Genomic DNA, 17,842 nt, shown 5'->3' on the forward strand with positions numbered 1-17,842 from the left:
TGTTAAAAAATGCTACGTTAAAATGCTATGTTAAAAAGATCATTTTTAAATTTAGTATCAATTTTAAATTTAGTATTTTAAATTTAGTTGGTTATTGATAAAACCAAATTTTGCATAGATAAATGCTAAGAGGTTGACTACCTTTTCTTGTTACAGGATTTGGCAGTTACCATGTGTTAGGCAGGAATCTCTGGGATGAAAGTAATAGGGGGGAGAAAAAAACCCAAACTGGTTTAAGTAAAAAGTAAATCTGGCTGAGTTGTGGTTTGAAGTAGGCACTTCACCAGTGTCTTGAGGACCCAGATTCACCATTTCTGTTTTCATGCTTCTTTCCTTCTGGGGTGGCTTTATTTTTAGATGGGTTCTCTTTGTGGTATAGTAAGATGGTAACAGCTGTTTCAGCCTCCCATTATTGAGATATATAACCTGCTATTAGGAGAATGCTTTAGGTGCTCCAGTCCACAGGAGGCTGTTTTTCTTCCTGGACCACCGTAGGCCTCATAGGATTAGTGCTGATTACCTAAACTTCAGTCATTTTCCTAATCCTGACCAATCACAGTTTCACAGTCATATGTTCACTACAGTAGCTGGGATGTTATGTGCTTTAACACTTATGTTATGGTCCCCACCAAGCAAAGTCAGAATAGGGAAAAAGAAGATGCTGGGTGACAAAAACAACAAATGTCTACTCTGTCATACTGAGGATAGTTTTCCATGTTTATTCTTCAATGTAAGAGCTTATATTGTGGAATTGGAGGATGTTGTTTTAATTATTTTGAGTGATTGAATTATACAAAAGTGACATTTTATAACTCTTTTTCTCTACTTATTTTTGTCCTGTACCAGGAATTGACTTGATTAGACAAGGTGGTTAAGGTGGTGTAGGGCATCCCAGGTCCTGCAAGACTGTGAACTCCCATCTCTTGAGAGTATTCAAATAGAAGTTTAAAAAACATTATTCAAGGATGTGGTTATTAAGAGACTATAAGAAATTAATATGGAGTAGAACTGGGAGATCTGTAAGTTACTCTTTGAGCTATGCTTTTTAAAAGCAAGTTCATATTTTCTAAATTTAGGCCACTTAATAAATAAATGTGGCATCATTTCAGCAAATTTATGATTCGGTATGATGATAAGTATTTTAAGAATCCTATTAGCCTGGGGCTGCCTGGTTGGCTCAGTCATTTAAGTGTCTGCTTTTGGCTCAGGTCATGATCCCAGGGTCCTGGGATTAGCCTGCTTCTTCCTCTGCCTGCCACTTCCCTTGCTTGTGCTGTGTGTGCGTGTGTCAAATAAATAAATAAAATCTAACAACAACAAAAAAAGAATTAGCCTGAATGTGGCAGTGTAGATTTCCTCCATGGTTGGTGAGACTGACATTCAAGTCTCTGGGATCTATTCTCAACTTGCCTTTCTAGTCATTTCTACCGTTACATCTCCCCATCGGCTTTTTAATAGAGTGCTGCTGTTTACTTATCTTTTCTGGTCTCCACATTCTTGCACATGATGTTCTCTCTTTCTCTCTGAAATGCCATCTGCTTCCATTCTGCCTTTGTATACCACCCTTTTTCTTCAAAACCTGGTTCAGATCTGACCTCTTCTGTGGAGCCTCCCCTGACTGACTCCTCTCTCCCCATAGTCCAAACTCAAAGTGATCTCTTTCTCTTCTTGCACAATTCACTAAGTCCTTATCATACTCTCTCTCTCTCTTTTTTTTAAAAGATTTTATTTATTTGACAGAGATCACAAGTAGGAAGAGAGGCAGGCAGGGGGGCGGGAAGCAGGCTCCCCACCAAGCAGGGGGCCTGATGCAGGGCTCGATCCCAGGACCCTGAGACCATGACCCGAGCTGAAGGCAGAGGCTTTAACCCACTGAGCCACCCAGGCGCCCCCTTATCATACTCCTTTTGTTTAACTTTGAAAGTATGTGTAACTCCAATCTCTCCAATTAGGATTTGGACTCCTTAAGGTTGGGTACCTAATTTGATCCAGTTTTGGAATTTCTGAGCTTTTTCTCTGAAGAAATAAGAAGAAAAGAAAATTTTAAAAAGTCTTAGACTCTGATAGCTTTGATATTTAACATACCCTTGTACGAGAGAAACTTTATATGTATTTTTCCTAAAGTTAATGTATACAGGAGATAGGACACTTAGAAATATGTAATCAAGTGTTAATTTGATTGGCAAGTAGAGTCTCCTATACTTGGAGAGTAGAGTCTCCTCCCACAAATAGGGAGGTATGATGAAGAACTAGACTCTGGAGCCCAGATGTCTTGGTCTACATTCCAGTGCTACCACTTATATTTAACTCTTTACATTGAACTTAGTCTATGTTTCCATATCCTCATCTATAAAATGAAGATAATAAAAGTACCTGCCTTTATAGAGTTGTTTTGATGATTAAATGAGTTAAATGCAAATTTGTTGAAGTCGTGCCTACCTATAGTGAGAACTTGGCAAATGTAGCTGTTGTTCCTAATGAAACTACTCTATTTCCACTCTCAGTACTTCACATTCTGAAGAGTCAGTAGCTGTTAGATGAAGAAATAATTAAAGGAATTAACAAAGAAACATGATGTATAGGTTGCTTTTCCATTGCTGTTTATTGAGTACTTCGAGATGTATAGTGTTCCATTCAGGCACTGCAGGTAAGTGCTCATGGAGCTTTCTTCCAAATGGGCATGAAGGGCATTTACATGTCTTCCTTTTCCATTGAATTTCATCTCTGCTTCAGCCATTAAACCGTACTATGGCCTTGTTATTACTGAGGGCTGCACTACCTCCAAAATACTGAATTTAAAAGTATTTTCTCTTTGGTCACAGTTTTATCATCTTCATCCTCTTATCACTTCTGAACTTTCCTTCTCTCATTTTGGTCTGAGTGCCTCTTCTCCATTTTTCCTGGCCATTTAGTACCTTTCTATTTTGCCTATGTCATCCTCCAGTATAGACCTTTTATTTGCTTCTTCAAACCGATTTTGCTACCACCTTTAGAATTTTTGTCACTGGATTTTGTACTGTGTGCCATTTCTGGTCTCCATTCCCCAGGGCCCCCCCATTGTCTGGTTTCTCTGTTTCTAGTACTGTTAGAGGTCATAATATTAAGTGGCTGTATGTATAACAATTTAAATTTTGTCTAACTTTAATTGGATTTCTGTAACTATTTAATAGTCTTCTTATCGACTCCTGGGTTTTTATTAAATCCCCACAGTGGAATATTTTTTTAATTAGTTTTCAGTATCTAATATGGCCTGCTCCCTTCTTTATAGAAAAAGGTCTTGGGGCACCTGCGTGGCTCAGTGGGTTAAGCCTCTGCCTTTGGCTCAGGTCATGGTCCCAGGGTCCTGGGATAGAGCCCTACATTGGGCTTCCTGCTGAGCAGGGAGCCTCTCTGCCTGCTGCTCTGCCTACTTGTGATCTCTCTCTGTCAAATAAATAAACAAAATCTTCGGGAAAAAAAAAAAGTCTCACTTCAGTAGTTCTTAGTGATTTTACCTATACTTATTTTTTATGCTTTGCATATTTCAAAGAAAAACATTCTTACTCTTTCCCAGAGTTAATACAACACCCATACTGTGACTGCATGATGTTTCCTTTGAGACTATGACCTTAGTCCCTCTCCCTCCAGTAGCCCTCAACCATTTTCATGGATTTGGCCAAAATTTCTGTGGAGGTGACTCTTCTTTCCCTCCACACCTCCCCTTCTTTACATATACATCTTTTCATATTTAGCTTTAGTCCATACTCTTCCCTTGTGGATTTTGCCAGTTAGATGGCTCCCAGGAACTCAACCTCAGCATGGCTAAAACTGAACCTATCATGTCTCCTCAAACCCATCTCTTTCTCTCATTTTTCTTTTTCTGTTAATGACGGTGTTATTCTCTGAGCCATGAAGTTTGAAAGTTGAGAATCCTTTTGGGTGTAATTTCTAAACTGTCAAACTATGTGTGTGTGTGTGTGTGTGTGTGTGTGTGTGTGTGTGTTTAGTAGGATCACTTATACTCCTCTGATGTTCACTTTGTCATATAAGTTGCATCTTGCTAACTCTCTGGTGCCCTTGTAATATTTCCTGAATTTATTCTCTTTATCTTAATAAAAGAGTACCTTGAATAAATGACCTCTGGGCATTTTTAACAGTGAAAAACCTTTAATGATTTACATTTGTCTGTAGGATGAAGTAAAACTTATTAGGGGATTTCAGGCTCTCTTTGATTTGATGCCAACCTACCTTTTTCACCTCCTGTTCTACATGTTTCTTGTTCCATGCTTCTACTCATGCTACTCTCTCTCATATCCTTACCATCCCAAGTCCTCAAATTTGCCTCTGTGTGATTAATTCCAGTCATTCAAGACCCAGTGCACATATTACCTCTTCATTTTATCTCTTTCTTACCACTGTAATCAAAAGCAGTCTCTTACCTCTGTAACCTCTGCTGTAATTTCCCCTTCTGTGTAGCCCATATGGCAGTCTGGTATATAATAATAACAGTAGCAACTAATACTTGAGCACTTCTTATGTGCCACAAACTGCATGGACTTTACATGCATTATCTTACAATAATACATTATTATATAACTCATTGCCCACTTGAGATTATAAACATTTTTTTATAGTATTTTTTCCATTGCACCTATGCCAAGCTCAACAGGCCCTGACTAACCTTCTGAATATGGTTTAAGAACCAGTATATTATAATAGAAAATCTTTAGAGCCAGGCTTCCCAGTCTTTGGGTCCTGACTATGCCATCTTATTGGATGTATATTAATGTGGAAGAAGTACTTAATTTCTTTTAAACCTCTTTTAAACCTTAGCTGATCTTTAAAGGTAAGTAGTTGTGTTAAGATGTGTTAAGATGTTATAATATTACTAGCACATTACACATTACACATTGTATGGTGAAGGTAGTCATAAATATTTGTTCCATTCTTGCTTCCATTCTGATTGACAGTAAATCCATCTAGAGCATGTCTTGTACCTTTTCCCTTTCCTACCATCTTTCCTCTTTTCTTTTCCTGTTCTCACTCTTCTGTCGGTATCTTAAGATTTATTTTTTTGAGAGAGAGCATGCACACACACATTGGAAGAGGGCAGAGGGAGAGAATCTTTAAAGCAGACTCCACGCTAAGCGTAGAACCTGATGTAGGGCTTGATCCCAGGACTTACGAGATCATGACCTGGGCTGAAACTAGGAGTCAGATGCTTAATCGACTGAGCTACCCGGGCACCCCTTCTATGGGTATCTTAAAAATGCAATTAGGATAGTCTGAGAATGGGAGAAGACAACTAAAAAATCTTCTCTCCTTTCAACTCCTATGGAACTCGATTTTCCAGTAGTCAGTCTAAACTTGTATATTAGCTTGTGTTATCTTTTCATGCATTTACACCCAACTAAATAGGACACTACTTGTAGAGGTGCTTTTGAGCTTCTTATCTTACCTTCCTCTTAGCCTGTAAGAAGGCTTCAGTGGATATTTGATGATACTGATTAATGGAGGCAAACCTTTCAGATTCTTTATTTGCCCTACTAAGCTTTAGTATGAACTAAATGCTGAGAGATTGCCAAGCAAAGGAATTTATCACTGGAAGAAGATAGGATGCTACATTGTGTAGGTTTTGCAGTATCATCCTATATAATACAAAGTATAGTGAAACATAGCAGCTTGCCTGGATATCATACAGATGTATAAAGAGTTGTATAACCTTCAGTAAACTTGGGCCTGTTTTAGAAGAAAATTCTTGGAAGCTCAGAATTCCAGTGTTTCAAGTATTATATATACAATGTTATTCAATGTGGGCAAACAAAGCTAGGTATAAACTTCTTAGATTTAAAATCATGCAGAACTAAATTTACATCCAAAAGAAAATTGCAAGTAAAATGCAAATGAAACACAAAGCAATAAAATCTAAATTGACATTTATTTACTGTGATAAATGATATTGCCTTATAAAAACGGTCACCACTTACAATGTGAAAATGGTACAGACTGTTAGGGTATAGATTCTTTTTAAGTTTGATATGAGTACACTACTGTGGATTATGACTGTCATCTTGCCATTTTTCTTTGTTCTGACTACTGGGAAACCTTCAGTTGTATATCACATCCTATGAGGTTGTTTGACCTTCAGTTCGCACTTACGTCATTTTCATGGTCAAGGCTCTTCTGTAACAAGGTACTTGTACTTGGTGCCAACTTGATCATAAACAAAAATGGACAATGAAATAATTTGGTACCACTTGGATTTAAGGTTGTTACTGAGATGACTCAGTGTGCGGTTACACAGATTTCTATAGGTTATCAAAATGAAAACATAGATGATTGTGCTAGATATTTTTTTAGATCCCAGTTTAAAAACCTTCATGTGGATGTATACGAATTGAGTAGTGTAGACCTTTATACTTTTTGGTTTTATGCTGTAACTTAGTTGATACTCAAAAAATTTTTATACCAAATGGCTTCTCTAGTAGTTGTTTTGGGCCAAGAAATTGGACTATAATTGTTCTCATCTATATAAGTTTATTATGTAGGCCACTGTAGACTGCATCTTAGGTGGCTATCAAATTGGAATTTCATTGCTACTGTCTTGTAATTTTATGATTTTTGCCCTTTGTCCATTGGCTTTGGTCTTAAGCCCCTAGAGAGAGGGAACATGATACCTTGTGTAAGAATATGGATGAGGGAAATAGAGAGGGCTGGTAGAAACCTCACCAGAAATGCCCCTGAATCTATGAGTAAAACATCATCATTCATAAAGGAAATGTGATAGAATTCAGGTGGCAAATCATTATTGAAGCTAAAAAAAATAATAGAGCCATTTTGAAGTCCTTTTTTTTTTTTTTCCCCAAAATTGGATCCTTCAGTTAATTATGTACCTCCCAAATTTCTGTTACTAGACAAACACAAATTTAGTATTTAAGGTATGATTTGTTAAGCCACTTCCCTGAAGATTAGTGTTTTGAGCATACATTTCAATTTTTCAATATATAAAGATCTGTTTAATACCGTTGTTTTCTCCTGCCACCTCAAGATTTTGTGTCGTGTAGAAAAATAAATGTATTTTGTTTTTCTCCCTTGAAATGCTTTGTTATCCCAAGAAAATGATTGCAGTATAGATACGTCACTTTTTCCACAGGTAAAATGGCATAGAGAAGTAGCCATTTACTTGGGTTTCCTTTAACAAAGGAAAATTCCCTAAGGGTTGTTACCATTGTCTTTGGTATTACTGAGGGCAGGTGAATTTCTGGCTCCTAAGTTGGAATTTAGGATTCTAGGATTCATTTTTTTATTCAGTTCTTTTGTTCTAGTGGTGGCCCATCTATCTTGAGCTCTTGGGAAACTAAGAACAAAAAGTCCAGTTTTATAGCTGCAGAGCTCAGTCCTAGTATAAAGTAGAAAATAAAGATCATAAGGATCGAAAGAGGAAAGATTGAAAAAAAATGAGGATTGGAGTTTAAAAAAATCGTGATAATGATATAAGTCATGCTTCTAAAAAATTTTAAACTATGCGGAAGTACATAAAATAAAAACAGTAGTGTTTCCTACACCCTTTCTTTAGAGATAAACACAGTTCTCATTTGTTAACTTCCTCTTGTAAAGTTAGAGGGCATAAAAGTGGGAGCATTTAAAATGAAGAGTAATTATGTAATACAAAGCCATCTCACCCATCTTATGGCAAGGAGCTATGTACTTCCACCAAAATTGGCAACTTGTGCTGTTTTTGCTGTTTTTAACTCATGTGTTTTTAATAAAACCTGCAAATTGTTTCAGGAGAAAGTTAAGTGACAGGTGCTGGATTTTGTGTGTGAAAAGTGGGGCAATAGTACCTAGTATAAGTTTAAAAATTAAATGGTACTAAAAGGCTCATGCATTAAAACAACAGCGTTCTGTCTCTCTGCTTTCTCTGTTCTGCTTGCTAGACTAGCTGTTTTCAGCCTTTTTGTTTATACTGCTGATTTCATACTACAGTACCTGACATTTCATTCTACTCAAGAGACCTAATCACCTAATGCATATCAATCCCAGTGTTGAGGAGATATTACCGATATATTGGTGAACAAGGCAGTACACTATCATAGCCATTATGAGGTTTATAGAGGGTGTTTGTTCTAACCTTGAATAAAATAATTCTTCAATTTGATAATGCATTGAGAACTGCAAATAAAACAAACTTTTGGAACATGGTCACCTTCATCATGAGATGATAAGGACTGCTTCTACCATAGGACAAGTGGTATTTTTATTCCATATGGCCTGAGTGTCTATGTGGAAATTTATTGGCTAACTTTAGTTTTGAGACTTCCAGGTACTGATCAGACAAAATAGTAGAGCTACATATCCTCCTTCCAAGAGTTGTCTTTTAATGTTATCCATTCCAGTCATTTGGCCAGAGTTACAAAGCAAATTCATAAGGAGACTATGGATTTTTCCTCTTAATTACTGCCTTTTTTGTGCTACCAAAAGTATTTGTTGTCTCTGTGAGGTGACACCAGAGCAAAATGTGATTTATAGGTAAACATTACTGGGCTCTTTAGCAGAAATAATATTTTTGAAAGTAATGCATTAATTCTATTTGGTTAAAAAAGTTTTTCATCTTAATAGCTGTAGGTAAATGTGGCCTATTTTTTGCTTGACTTTTGCCAGTTGAAAGACCACCTCACCCTGAATCTTAATATTTTTATTTGTGGCCTATTTTTTGCTTGACTTTTGCCAGTTGAAAGACCACCTCACCCTGAATCTTAATATTTTTATTTTTCTCAGGTTGTTTTTGTACTTCTTAGTCATCCTACTGTATTCTTCTTTATCTTGAACAAAAGCAGAAACAAGCACTAATATAATTTAATCATGTAATAGCCTTAGTTATGTAGTCCAAAGAGAAGTATTGAAGATTTTCTTTTTGATACATACATTGGAAATCAGTTGTTATATATGGGTTTAAGACATTGGTCCCTTAACTTTCTTCTGAAGTAAATTACTGCTCAAGTTGCCAAATTTGCTTAAAAGTCCTATAATTTCTTGGGATAAATTGGGTAAAGTTGCCTCATAGTGTGCAGTTACTTTTCATGTTAAATGCTACATCTTAGGGTGCTTGGGTGGCTCAGTGGGTTAAAGCCTCTGCCTTCGGCTCAGGTCATGATCCCAGGGACCTGGAATCGAGCTCCCCTCTCTGCTCAGTTGGGGAGCCTGCTTCCTTCTCTCTCTCTGCCTGCCTCTCCACCTATTTGTGATCTCTCTCTCCGTGTCAAATAAATAAGTAAAATCTTTAAAAAATAAAAAATAAATGCTACATCTTTATGCATACTAACATTATACAAGGATTAGGAAAACGAGAACTATATGTCTATAACAGTTACCTCTGCATGAAACTGTGAAAAGGTAAACTTTGCACTTTAGCTGTGACCTCTTTATTTTATTTAAGATTTTATTTATTTATCAGAGAGGGTGGGGGAGAGAGCAAGCACAGGCAGAATGGCAGGCAGAGGCAGAGGGAGAAGCAGGCTCCCTGCTGAGCAAGGAGCCCAATGTGGGACTCCAACCCAGGACGCTGGGATCATGACCTGAGCCGAAGGCAGCTGCTTAACCAACTGAGCCACCCAGGCGTCCCAGCTGTGACCTCTTTAAATGGGTAACTAGAACCTAGAGTTTTATATATGCAGTTGAGGAAGACTCAGTTGTATTAAGAGGCCATCATAAATAATATACTCTTATTGTCATCACCCCTAATCTTTTTTTTTTTTTTTTTTTAACAACACAAAGTATTATTTGCTTCAGGGGTACAGGTCTGTGAATCATCAGTCTTATACAAGTCACAGCACACACCATAGTACATACCCTCCTCAATGTTTATAACCCCAGCCACCCTATCCCTCCCCTCCAACCCCAGGCAACCCTCAGTTTGTTTCCTGAGATTAAGAGTCTCTTATGGTTTGTCTCCCTCCCTGGTCCCATCCTGTTTCATTTTTTCCCTCCCTGCCCCCCACGACTCCTTGCCCTCTTTTTCTGATTTATTTATTTTGCTTAGCATAATCCCCTCTAGTTCCATCCACATCATTGCTAATAGCAAGATTTGGGGGTTTTTGATGGCTGCAGATTATTCCATTGAGTATGTATGCATGTATGTATGTATGTATGTGTATGTATATGTTATATATATGTGTGTGTATGTATATACCCCCCATCTTCTTTATCCACTCATCTGTTGATGGACATCTAGGTTCTTTCCATAGTTTAGCTATTGGCCATCACCCCTAATCTTAACACTTAAGCCTATTAATAAAAACTAATGATAATTGGGTCTGCTAAAATTTTACTAGAACTTTACTATTTACACTATTCTATAAAAAATGACAATGTATTAGATTTTGAAACTGCTGATTCATGATGATGATGATGATGATGATAGGTGATGAGGAAGACACTTTAAAAAAAAAAAAGATTCTTTGGTAAGCACTGTTAAATACGAAGTCACTGATGACCCCTCATGGGTCTCTCTGTCTAGTTGGGGAGATAAGCACATGAAGGACCTGGTAAGCAAGAACGATATAAATAAGTATTACATCTTTTATGGACTCAAATAGTTTATTATATAGACAGAATTAGAGATGTAGATTTTTTTCCCCTGGCCTGGAGAACTGCTGGATCAGCCAATATTGAATTACATCTTTTAGGCAGCTCAGGCACAAAATTAACTCTTGGAAATGCAGATATTAAAGGAAAACTTTAAAAGATATTTGTGGAAATGGTTAGACATTGACCATGTCCATTTGGCCATGAGAATATATGATAGGAATATGGAATGATGTATTTTTCTACATCAGTGTTTATGGTTTAATTGATATTTATCATATAGTTGATGTTTATTTTCAGAACCTGTTACCATAGGAAATCCATTATTGAGCACTAACATGTACCAGGCATGTGGCTAAATATTAAGGATATAATGTTGAACAAAATAAGATCCTTTCCTTATTAAGTTTACAGTCTAGTGATAAACATTAATAAAAGAATAATGCCGTTAGATAGGAAGCAGAAAAGTGGTTGGTGGAATTGACTGCTGGGGGGCCATTAGGGAAATTTGGGGATGACAGAAATGTTCTGTCTAATTGTGGTGATTACATGTGTGCATACATTTATCAAAGTATATTGAACGGCACATCTAAATCATGTTTTATTATATGTAAATTATTCAATAAGGTTAATTAAAGATAACTCAAATACACATAAAATTATAGCTGGGATAAGAAGAAGAATTGCAGGGGCACCTGGGTAGCTCTGTCAGGTCAGGTCAGATCCCTGAGTCCTAGGATTCACTCCCATGGGAGCTTGCTTTTCCCTCTACATCTGCTTGTGCTCTCTCACTATCTCTGTCACTATCTGTCTCTCTCTAAAATAAGTAAATAATCTTAAAGAAAAAAAAAAAAAAGAATTGCAGGAGCCATGAGAACATATGACAGGGGCCATGAGAATATAGGATAGGAAGAATTCACATACGTGGGATGGACAAGATGATGAATAGATGTAAACTGAAGAGGATTGGTATCATAGGAATAGTGTAAAAGACAGAAATAACAGCCTTTGCCAAGGCCCTGAGGTTGAAAAGTCCATAGCAAATTGAAGAAACTTGAAAAAAGGTCATTGTGTGTAGTGCAGTAAATGAGGGAGTGGAAGGTGTAAAATGGAGCTAGAGAATAAATAGGGCTAAACTTTGTAAGCCATATTAAAGACTGAATTGTATCCTAAGCACAGTGGAAAGCAGTTGAAGTTCTTTGGTTGTGGTAGGGTGTGATGAGGGAGTAATGAAATTGGCTTTGGAAACCAACTACTGTGACTCTAGTGTTAAGAATGAATTGGAGGAACTAGTGTGGATTCAGGAAGTTTACTGCAGGAGGCCCAGACCTAGGACTGAGTGGTCATAATAGAAGTGGACAGAATGGAGAATGTATTAAGGAGGTGAAAATGATGGAACTAGATGGACTGAATATGGAATGAGGGAGGCATCATAGACTGCTAGGTTTGTGGTTTGCATATTACAGTAGACAATAGTGGTTTTCATTTACTGATACAGAGGCAGTACTGGAAGGCCATGCTTTTGAGGAGCAGATGTGGCAAGAAGAGAGTGCATTTGGTATTTGGGCATTTTGAAAAAATTTACGTAAAACTGTAGGTATCTTTAACCTGGAGTGCAGCAAGCATTTATTGAGCCTTCCGTGAGGTGCAGACCAGGCTAGTTGTAGGGGTTAGTTAATAGAGCTACAAAAATTAGATGCTTAGGAAATTAGAGTTGCAGATGTATAAATGACCAGAAAAATAGTTAAGATTAAAGAAAAGGAGATTGTTCTCCAGAGCAGTAAGTTAATTATTTATGTCTATGATTCCCTGCATTTTGGGTGAGTCTCTGTTAAGGTCCTCTATGCCCGAATTTTTTATCTAATTTGAAGTTCTGCCATTTAGTTTCTTGAAGCCAATATGGACTTGGCATCTTCACAAGCCACCTACATGCCTTATGGAGCTGTGGCATAACAGCAGACCCACGAAGTTTCCCTGATTAATAAAACAGGGCACCCATGCTTTTGTTTACTGAGAAAATATCCTCCCCTCCACACCCGCCCCACTCGACACAAACAACTTTCCGGAAGTAACCAAAAGCAGTTATCCAGATGAAACTTGGTTCCACAGCTGCCAGAATTTTAGGGACAGTGAATTAAAAGTCGGTGGGTGTAGGTGAAGCAGTTTTTCGTCTTCCCCGGTTGCCACGTTATCGGAGTTCCCGGGGCTGAAGTTCTGAAGCCAAGCAGAGCTCCCTTCAGCAAGGACCTCCCTTTCCTCGGGAGGGCGTGAGCTCTGCTGGCAGTAGCTGCAGGTCAGGAAGCACAGGTCCTGGTGTGGGCTTGGGTGCCCAGCCCACTGCCCCCAAGGTGAGCCCTGGGCTCCCTGAGGTGGGAGCCGGGGTTGGATCTGGACAGGGCGAGCTGGGCTTTCCCGGGCCCACCGGCTGCTGCCAGCCCCTCCCGCTCCCCTCCCACCCCCGCGGGTGGCCCACTCGCTCCCTCTTCTCCACCCAAAATTGGCCTAACGGCCAATCGTCAGTCGCTACCCTCCTTTACAGCAGGTGACCTATGGCCAATCGCCAGGGGTTTCTTTGCCAGGAGCCGCCAGGGCCGGCCAATCGGTGCGGTCCCTAGGCCCAGGCTGGGGGTGGGGCAAGGGTGTGGGGGCGGGTGGGGGGTGTCCCGGGGGACAGGCTAAACCTGAGTGGATCGACTTCACTGCGGTGTGGGGGATACGGCCCGAGGGAGAAAAAAGGGGTGCTCGGAAGCGGCCCCCGACTCCCTCCCCTGGAGGCACAGAGGGCGGGGGCCTTGGCGAATGGCTTTCTTGCTGGCCACTTGCGGAGTGAGTAGACCCTGAGGGTCTGGGAAAGGGGCCGGCCCCCACCCCTGAGTCCCCGGGGTCCCTGCTGCCTGGCCCGGCCGGGCTGTGGCCGCGAATGTCGCTCTCTCCCTGCCTCCTTTCCGCTGCCCTCTGGGGTGAGTAGGACGCCGTGGCCACACAGGCCCTCTCTTCTTGGGGAGCTCTTCTCACTTCTTCAGCCAAGATGGGTTGGAGGGTGAGGCTAGGGGCCTCCAGTTTCACGGAGAGGTCATTCGCCACCAAACCAGACTGGAAGAGGGCATCTCTTCCCCTTTTTTACATTTTTGTGGAACTCACTTTCCTTTTCGAAAGCTGTCTCAAGCTATAAACACAGAAGTTAAGCTTTCCCGTAATGTGAAAGCTTAATTTTGACCAGTTGCCCATTAATAGAGTCTCCAGTTGCAGGCCAAACATTTTCTGTTTTATTTTTGGCACTGTGTTCTTCAGCCTGGCGTAGTATTTTTGTGTGTAATAATAATAGGTGCTATTATTTGTGAGTCTGTGTGCGGGGAGGGGAGTGGTTTCACGCTTCTTGAGTAGCTTGTGCAAGAAAATAACTGAAAACTTTGGAATAGTGTGAGGTTCTCCTAAAAACTGGAGGGAAAGGTTTAGATTCTCAGCACAGCTCAGTTGTGGAAAGTTGAGTATAATGTATAGAAAGCCAGTTTGAATCATGCATTTTTTTCAGCATTCATACTGTACTTCAACAAGTATTTTTGTTACGAGGGAGAAATGTATTAAAGCAGAAAACTTTTTGCTCATTAGAAGTAATACTTGGTTTTGCTTGTCAAATTGTTTGCTTTTAGCTGTGTTCAGGAAATTAAAAACAAATCAAGTAATTATTTCTCCTAGTTTTTAGCAGAGTTTAGGGATGTAGTCACAGTTTTAAGAGCTTTTGTAGTGAAATTTAAATTGGAAAGTCTAGTCCACTGTTTGTGAATCATCTTTCAGAACATTGCCTGTATTGAACTGTGATAAAGCCCTTTAGTGAATATTGTCAACATCTCATTTTCTTAAAAGCTTTTTTTTTAAAACTTTCCTTTTTGTGCAGCCCAGCCAGAAGCAACTTAGGTAAAAATACTGTGTCACCTTTCCTAGCTCAGGGAAGACAGAAACCACCAAAAATCAGACTTTTAGTCTGAGAGCTTAAATGAAAAGAATTATTGCAGAGAAACCAGATTGGTTTCCAAAGTGTCCTGAATTTGTTGACAGAGATGGCATTATGCTTGAAGTACCCCTCAATAAATACTAGGCTGGTCACATCCATTTCGATATTTCGTAAGTTCTAAGTGGTATTTTTTTTTAGTGCAAAAATAGTAGTAATCGTAGTAGTAGTAATCTACTCAAACATCCCCAGATGATAAGAAGATGAACAGAGAATTTAAATTTGGTTCAGCCAGGAAAAAACATTGCGATCCAGCCATATTTGTTGGTTGGAAAATCAAGCAGTTACATGGTTTGCAGTCTATTGCCTGAGAAAGATAATATCAGGCTTTTATTCTGGAAAGCAAATTCTAGGGTATCCCCTGGGATATATCAAGTTTTATTAGTATCTAGACCTTGTATGGAGTGATAACTGATGTTTGTGAGGATTCTATAGAAGAAGACAGTTTTAATGATTACTATTATATGGTTAGCCTACAGATTATATTTAGGAAGATTTTTCAATAAAGATTTAAAGTATCTCTCCTTAAGTAATTGAAGTTCCACCATACGTTGGCAGTTAGTCATTGAAAGCTATTTTCTATCTTCCTTATTTCCCATGTCCAGTCACCAGATCTGTTATATTTGCCTTAGTAATATCTATTTGATTTATCCTTTTCCCATGAGATAATAGTTTAATTCAAGCCTCATCATCTCTACCTAGACTTTTCCTTCTAACTAGTCTTACTCCTACCTATCTTTATCTCCAATCAAATCAGACTGAGTCATTCCTGTGCTTCACAGTCTGTTTTGAATCCATTTGCTAAAGTCAGTTGCCTGTCAGGTCCTTCAGGACCCTTCACAACCTGGTCCTAATTTCTCTCTCTTTAGTCTGAACTCAGCTGCAGGTGCTCTACCCAAGCTATCCACTCCAGCACTACGAACTATTAATCATGTAGAACATGACTTAGCCTCTCAGCTCTTTATCCTTTCACAGCCTTTCCCCTCTTGCTTGGAACTAGAATTGCTGAGAATTCTAGCAAATGATAAACCTCCAGTTCTTCCTCAATTTAACATACACTTCATATGTTAACTTTTTCTTTAACGTTTTCCTACAGGCAGAGCCATTTAGAGTTACTGTTGACCTTTGTGTGCTACTATAACACTTTGTTAATCTCTCTATGGACAGCATTTCACCAGGTTGTATTGTAGATTTTTTGTTCACGTGTCTGATTCTTGCATTATACCCTAACCTCTAGAGGTGAGAGGTCTTTACTCATCTTTGTATCTCCAGGGCCTTTGTCTGTAGTTCAGTGCTTGGCACATAGTAGGTACTCACTGAATGCTTGTTAAATTATGAAAATTTGTGACTTAATGATGTACTTAGTGTGCAGACCTTTATTTCACTTGTACTGGAGTTAAGAAAACTAAGGCCCCAAGCTCTCTGGTTGCTACCACACCTAAGACATGGGATTGGAAAAAATGCTTAGAAACAATATTATAAATGGTGAGCAGATTCCCAGGCAAACTCTCTCTGCCCCCCAATCTCTGTGATCTCTAATATGGTTTAAAGAATACTAGCACTAATTAGTTCTACTGTAGTTAGTATTATAGGAAGTCAGAACATGTTGCTTGGAAGGGGTGAAATTTGAGCTCATTCCAGATTAGGTAATGAAATTATATTTGCTGTTTCTTTGAAGACCATGGTAGTACTTGGTACATAACAGATATTCAGTGAATATTTGTGTCATGAAGGAATGGTTGGTGTGTGTGTGTGTGTGTGAGAGAGAGACAGAAACAGACTTGGCCTTTTACATTGGAATTCATTTATTTCTGGAGATACCTCTAAGAACTTCGCTTTGCTGTATTTACCAGGCACCCAATTTTGTTTTTTCCAAAATGTGCCACTTCATTCAAGTTATCCTGCTTAACTTTGTTGGTTTGTTTGCATTCTCTGCATTCCAAAACATATTTTAAAATCTCGTTGTATTGATATTTCTCACTCAGTTTCAAGGTTACACTAAATGATAGAGTTTGCTTGTGTTAACATTCTTTGTCTTACTGTGCAGCACTTGGCTTCAGTAGGAACCTGTAAGTTCTTGTTTTTATTTAAATGAATTACTACTTTTATTAGAGTAAAGGAGTGGACTCCAGGTTTTTCAAATGCCCTAAGGTATTTACTCACCTGAGGAACATGGTTATTTACCTGGAGATACTGGCTTCACAGACTCCTAAAATTGGAAGGATCTTAAAGTTTAATATAACCTCTACCAATTTTTCTTTTTAAGATTTTATTTATTTATTTGAGGTTAAGGAGAGAAGACAACTCCCTGCTATGCAGGGACACAGGGCTCAATCCTGGGTCTCCAGGATCATGACCTGAGCTGAAGGCAGGCACTTAACTAACTGAGCCACCCAGGCACCCCTAACCTCTCTCTATTTTTATAGTGGAGAAAACAGTCTCAGAGAAGTGACTTGCCCAAGGTCACACAGTTAAAGACCAGAATAACTAGGATTAGAGCCCAGTAATTCTTGCTCTTTTGACTCTAGGGAGAACTTGGGTGCTACCGTGCTGCTGCTCTTCATCCATTGCTCTCCTCTGTCCCCAAACCTTAGTAATTTTTCCAGTTCAGCCACTAATTTTTATTTCCACTAATTCTTATTTCCTTTCAGAGTCAGCATCTGGATATGAAAAATAACCATCTTTTTGTGGAAGATATTGTTCCTCATTTGGCTTCCTTCTGCTTTCTAGCCTCTTTGCGCTTATACTGACCCTTAGCCTGCGAGTATGCTTTTTCTGGTTATTCTCCATTTTCCTGCAGATTCCTTCTTTGCCATTCTTTGCTCTTTGCTCCAGGAGGCAAACCTTTATAGCCATGTCACCTGAAGTTCTTTCTCCTTTGGATTCTGGTTGGGGTTAGCCAATGGGAGGCAGTGACAGAAGATGGAAGGAAGAAAAGAGAGAACTCTTGGGGGTATTTATTCCTCTTGGTCTTCTGTTTTGATGTGTTTTGAGCAGTGGCTATGTACTATAACTAGAGTGTCCTTTGAGTACCTCCAGGTGGTCCATGGTAACAGTTTCCTTCCTTTTCTTCCAGGCTTAGAATGGTGAAGGCTTCCTGCTGTTCCTATTTCCTGGGTACCTCAGCATCCCTTGTTAGTTTACCTAACCCTGCTTTCATTTCTGTGGCCACTTCATTAAAGAGAAGTTGTACTATTCTATTTCATTATGCTGTTTCCAGCCTCCATCCACTGCTATAATACTTTCCCTCTTACATTTCTGTCCACATCT

The 17,842-nt window shown here is 39.0% G+C and overlaps 1 protein-coding gene across 7 annotated transcripts in view; it reads left to right on the forward strand.

The window, feature by feature from the left end:
- The window catches only part of OSBPL9 (oxysterol binding protein like 9), a 163,764-nt gene that overhangs the window by 89,429 nt on the left and 56,493 nt on the right, over positions 1 to 17,842 (forward strand). Inside the window, exon 1 of one of the 7 annotated variants that reach the window (XM_013046836.2) lies at positions 13,209 to 13,523. The exons of 5 other annotated variants lie outside the window; for them this stretch is intronic. Coding sequence is in view for 1 of the 2 variants with exons in the window: in XM_004774480.3 (XP_004774537.1) it covers positions 13,363 to 13,389 (27 nt within the window). In the remaining variant the exon portion in view is untranslated. Of the gene's footprint in view, positions 1 to 13,208; positions 13,524 to 17,842 lie in introns of those variants that run through there. One more of the 7 variants, XM_004774480.3, reaches the window with a different exon arrangement.

The sequence above is a fragment of the Mustela putorius genome, unplaced genomic scaffold, assembly GCF_011764305.1.
Source record: "Mustela putorius furo isolate JIRA1106 unplaced genomic scaffold, ASM1176430v1.1 tig00003853_pilon_pilon_pilon, whole genome shotgun sequence".
NCBI lineage: Eukaryota > Metazoa > Chordata > Mammalia > Carnivora > Mustelidae > Mustela > Mustela putorius.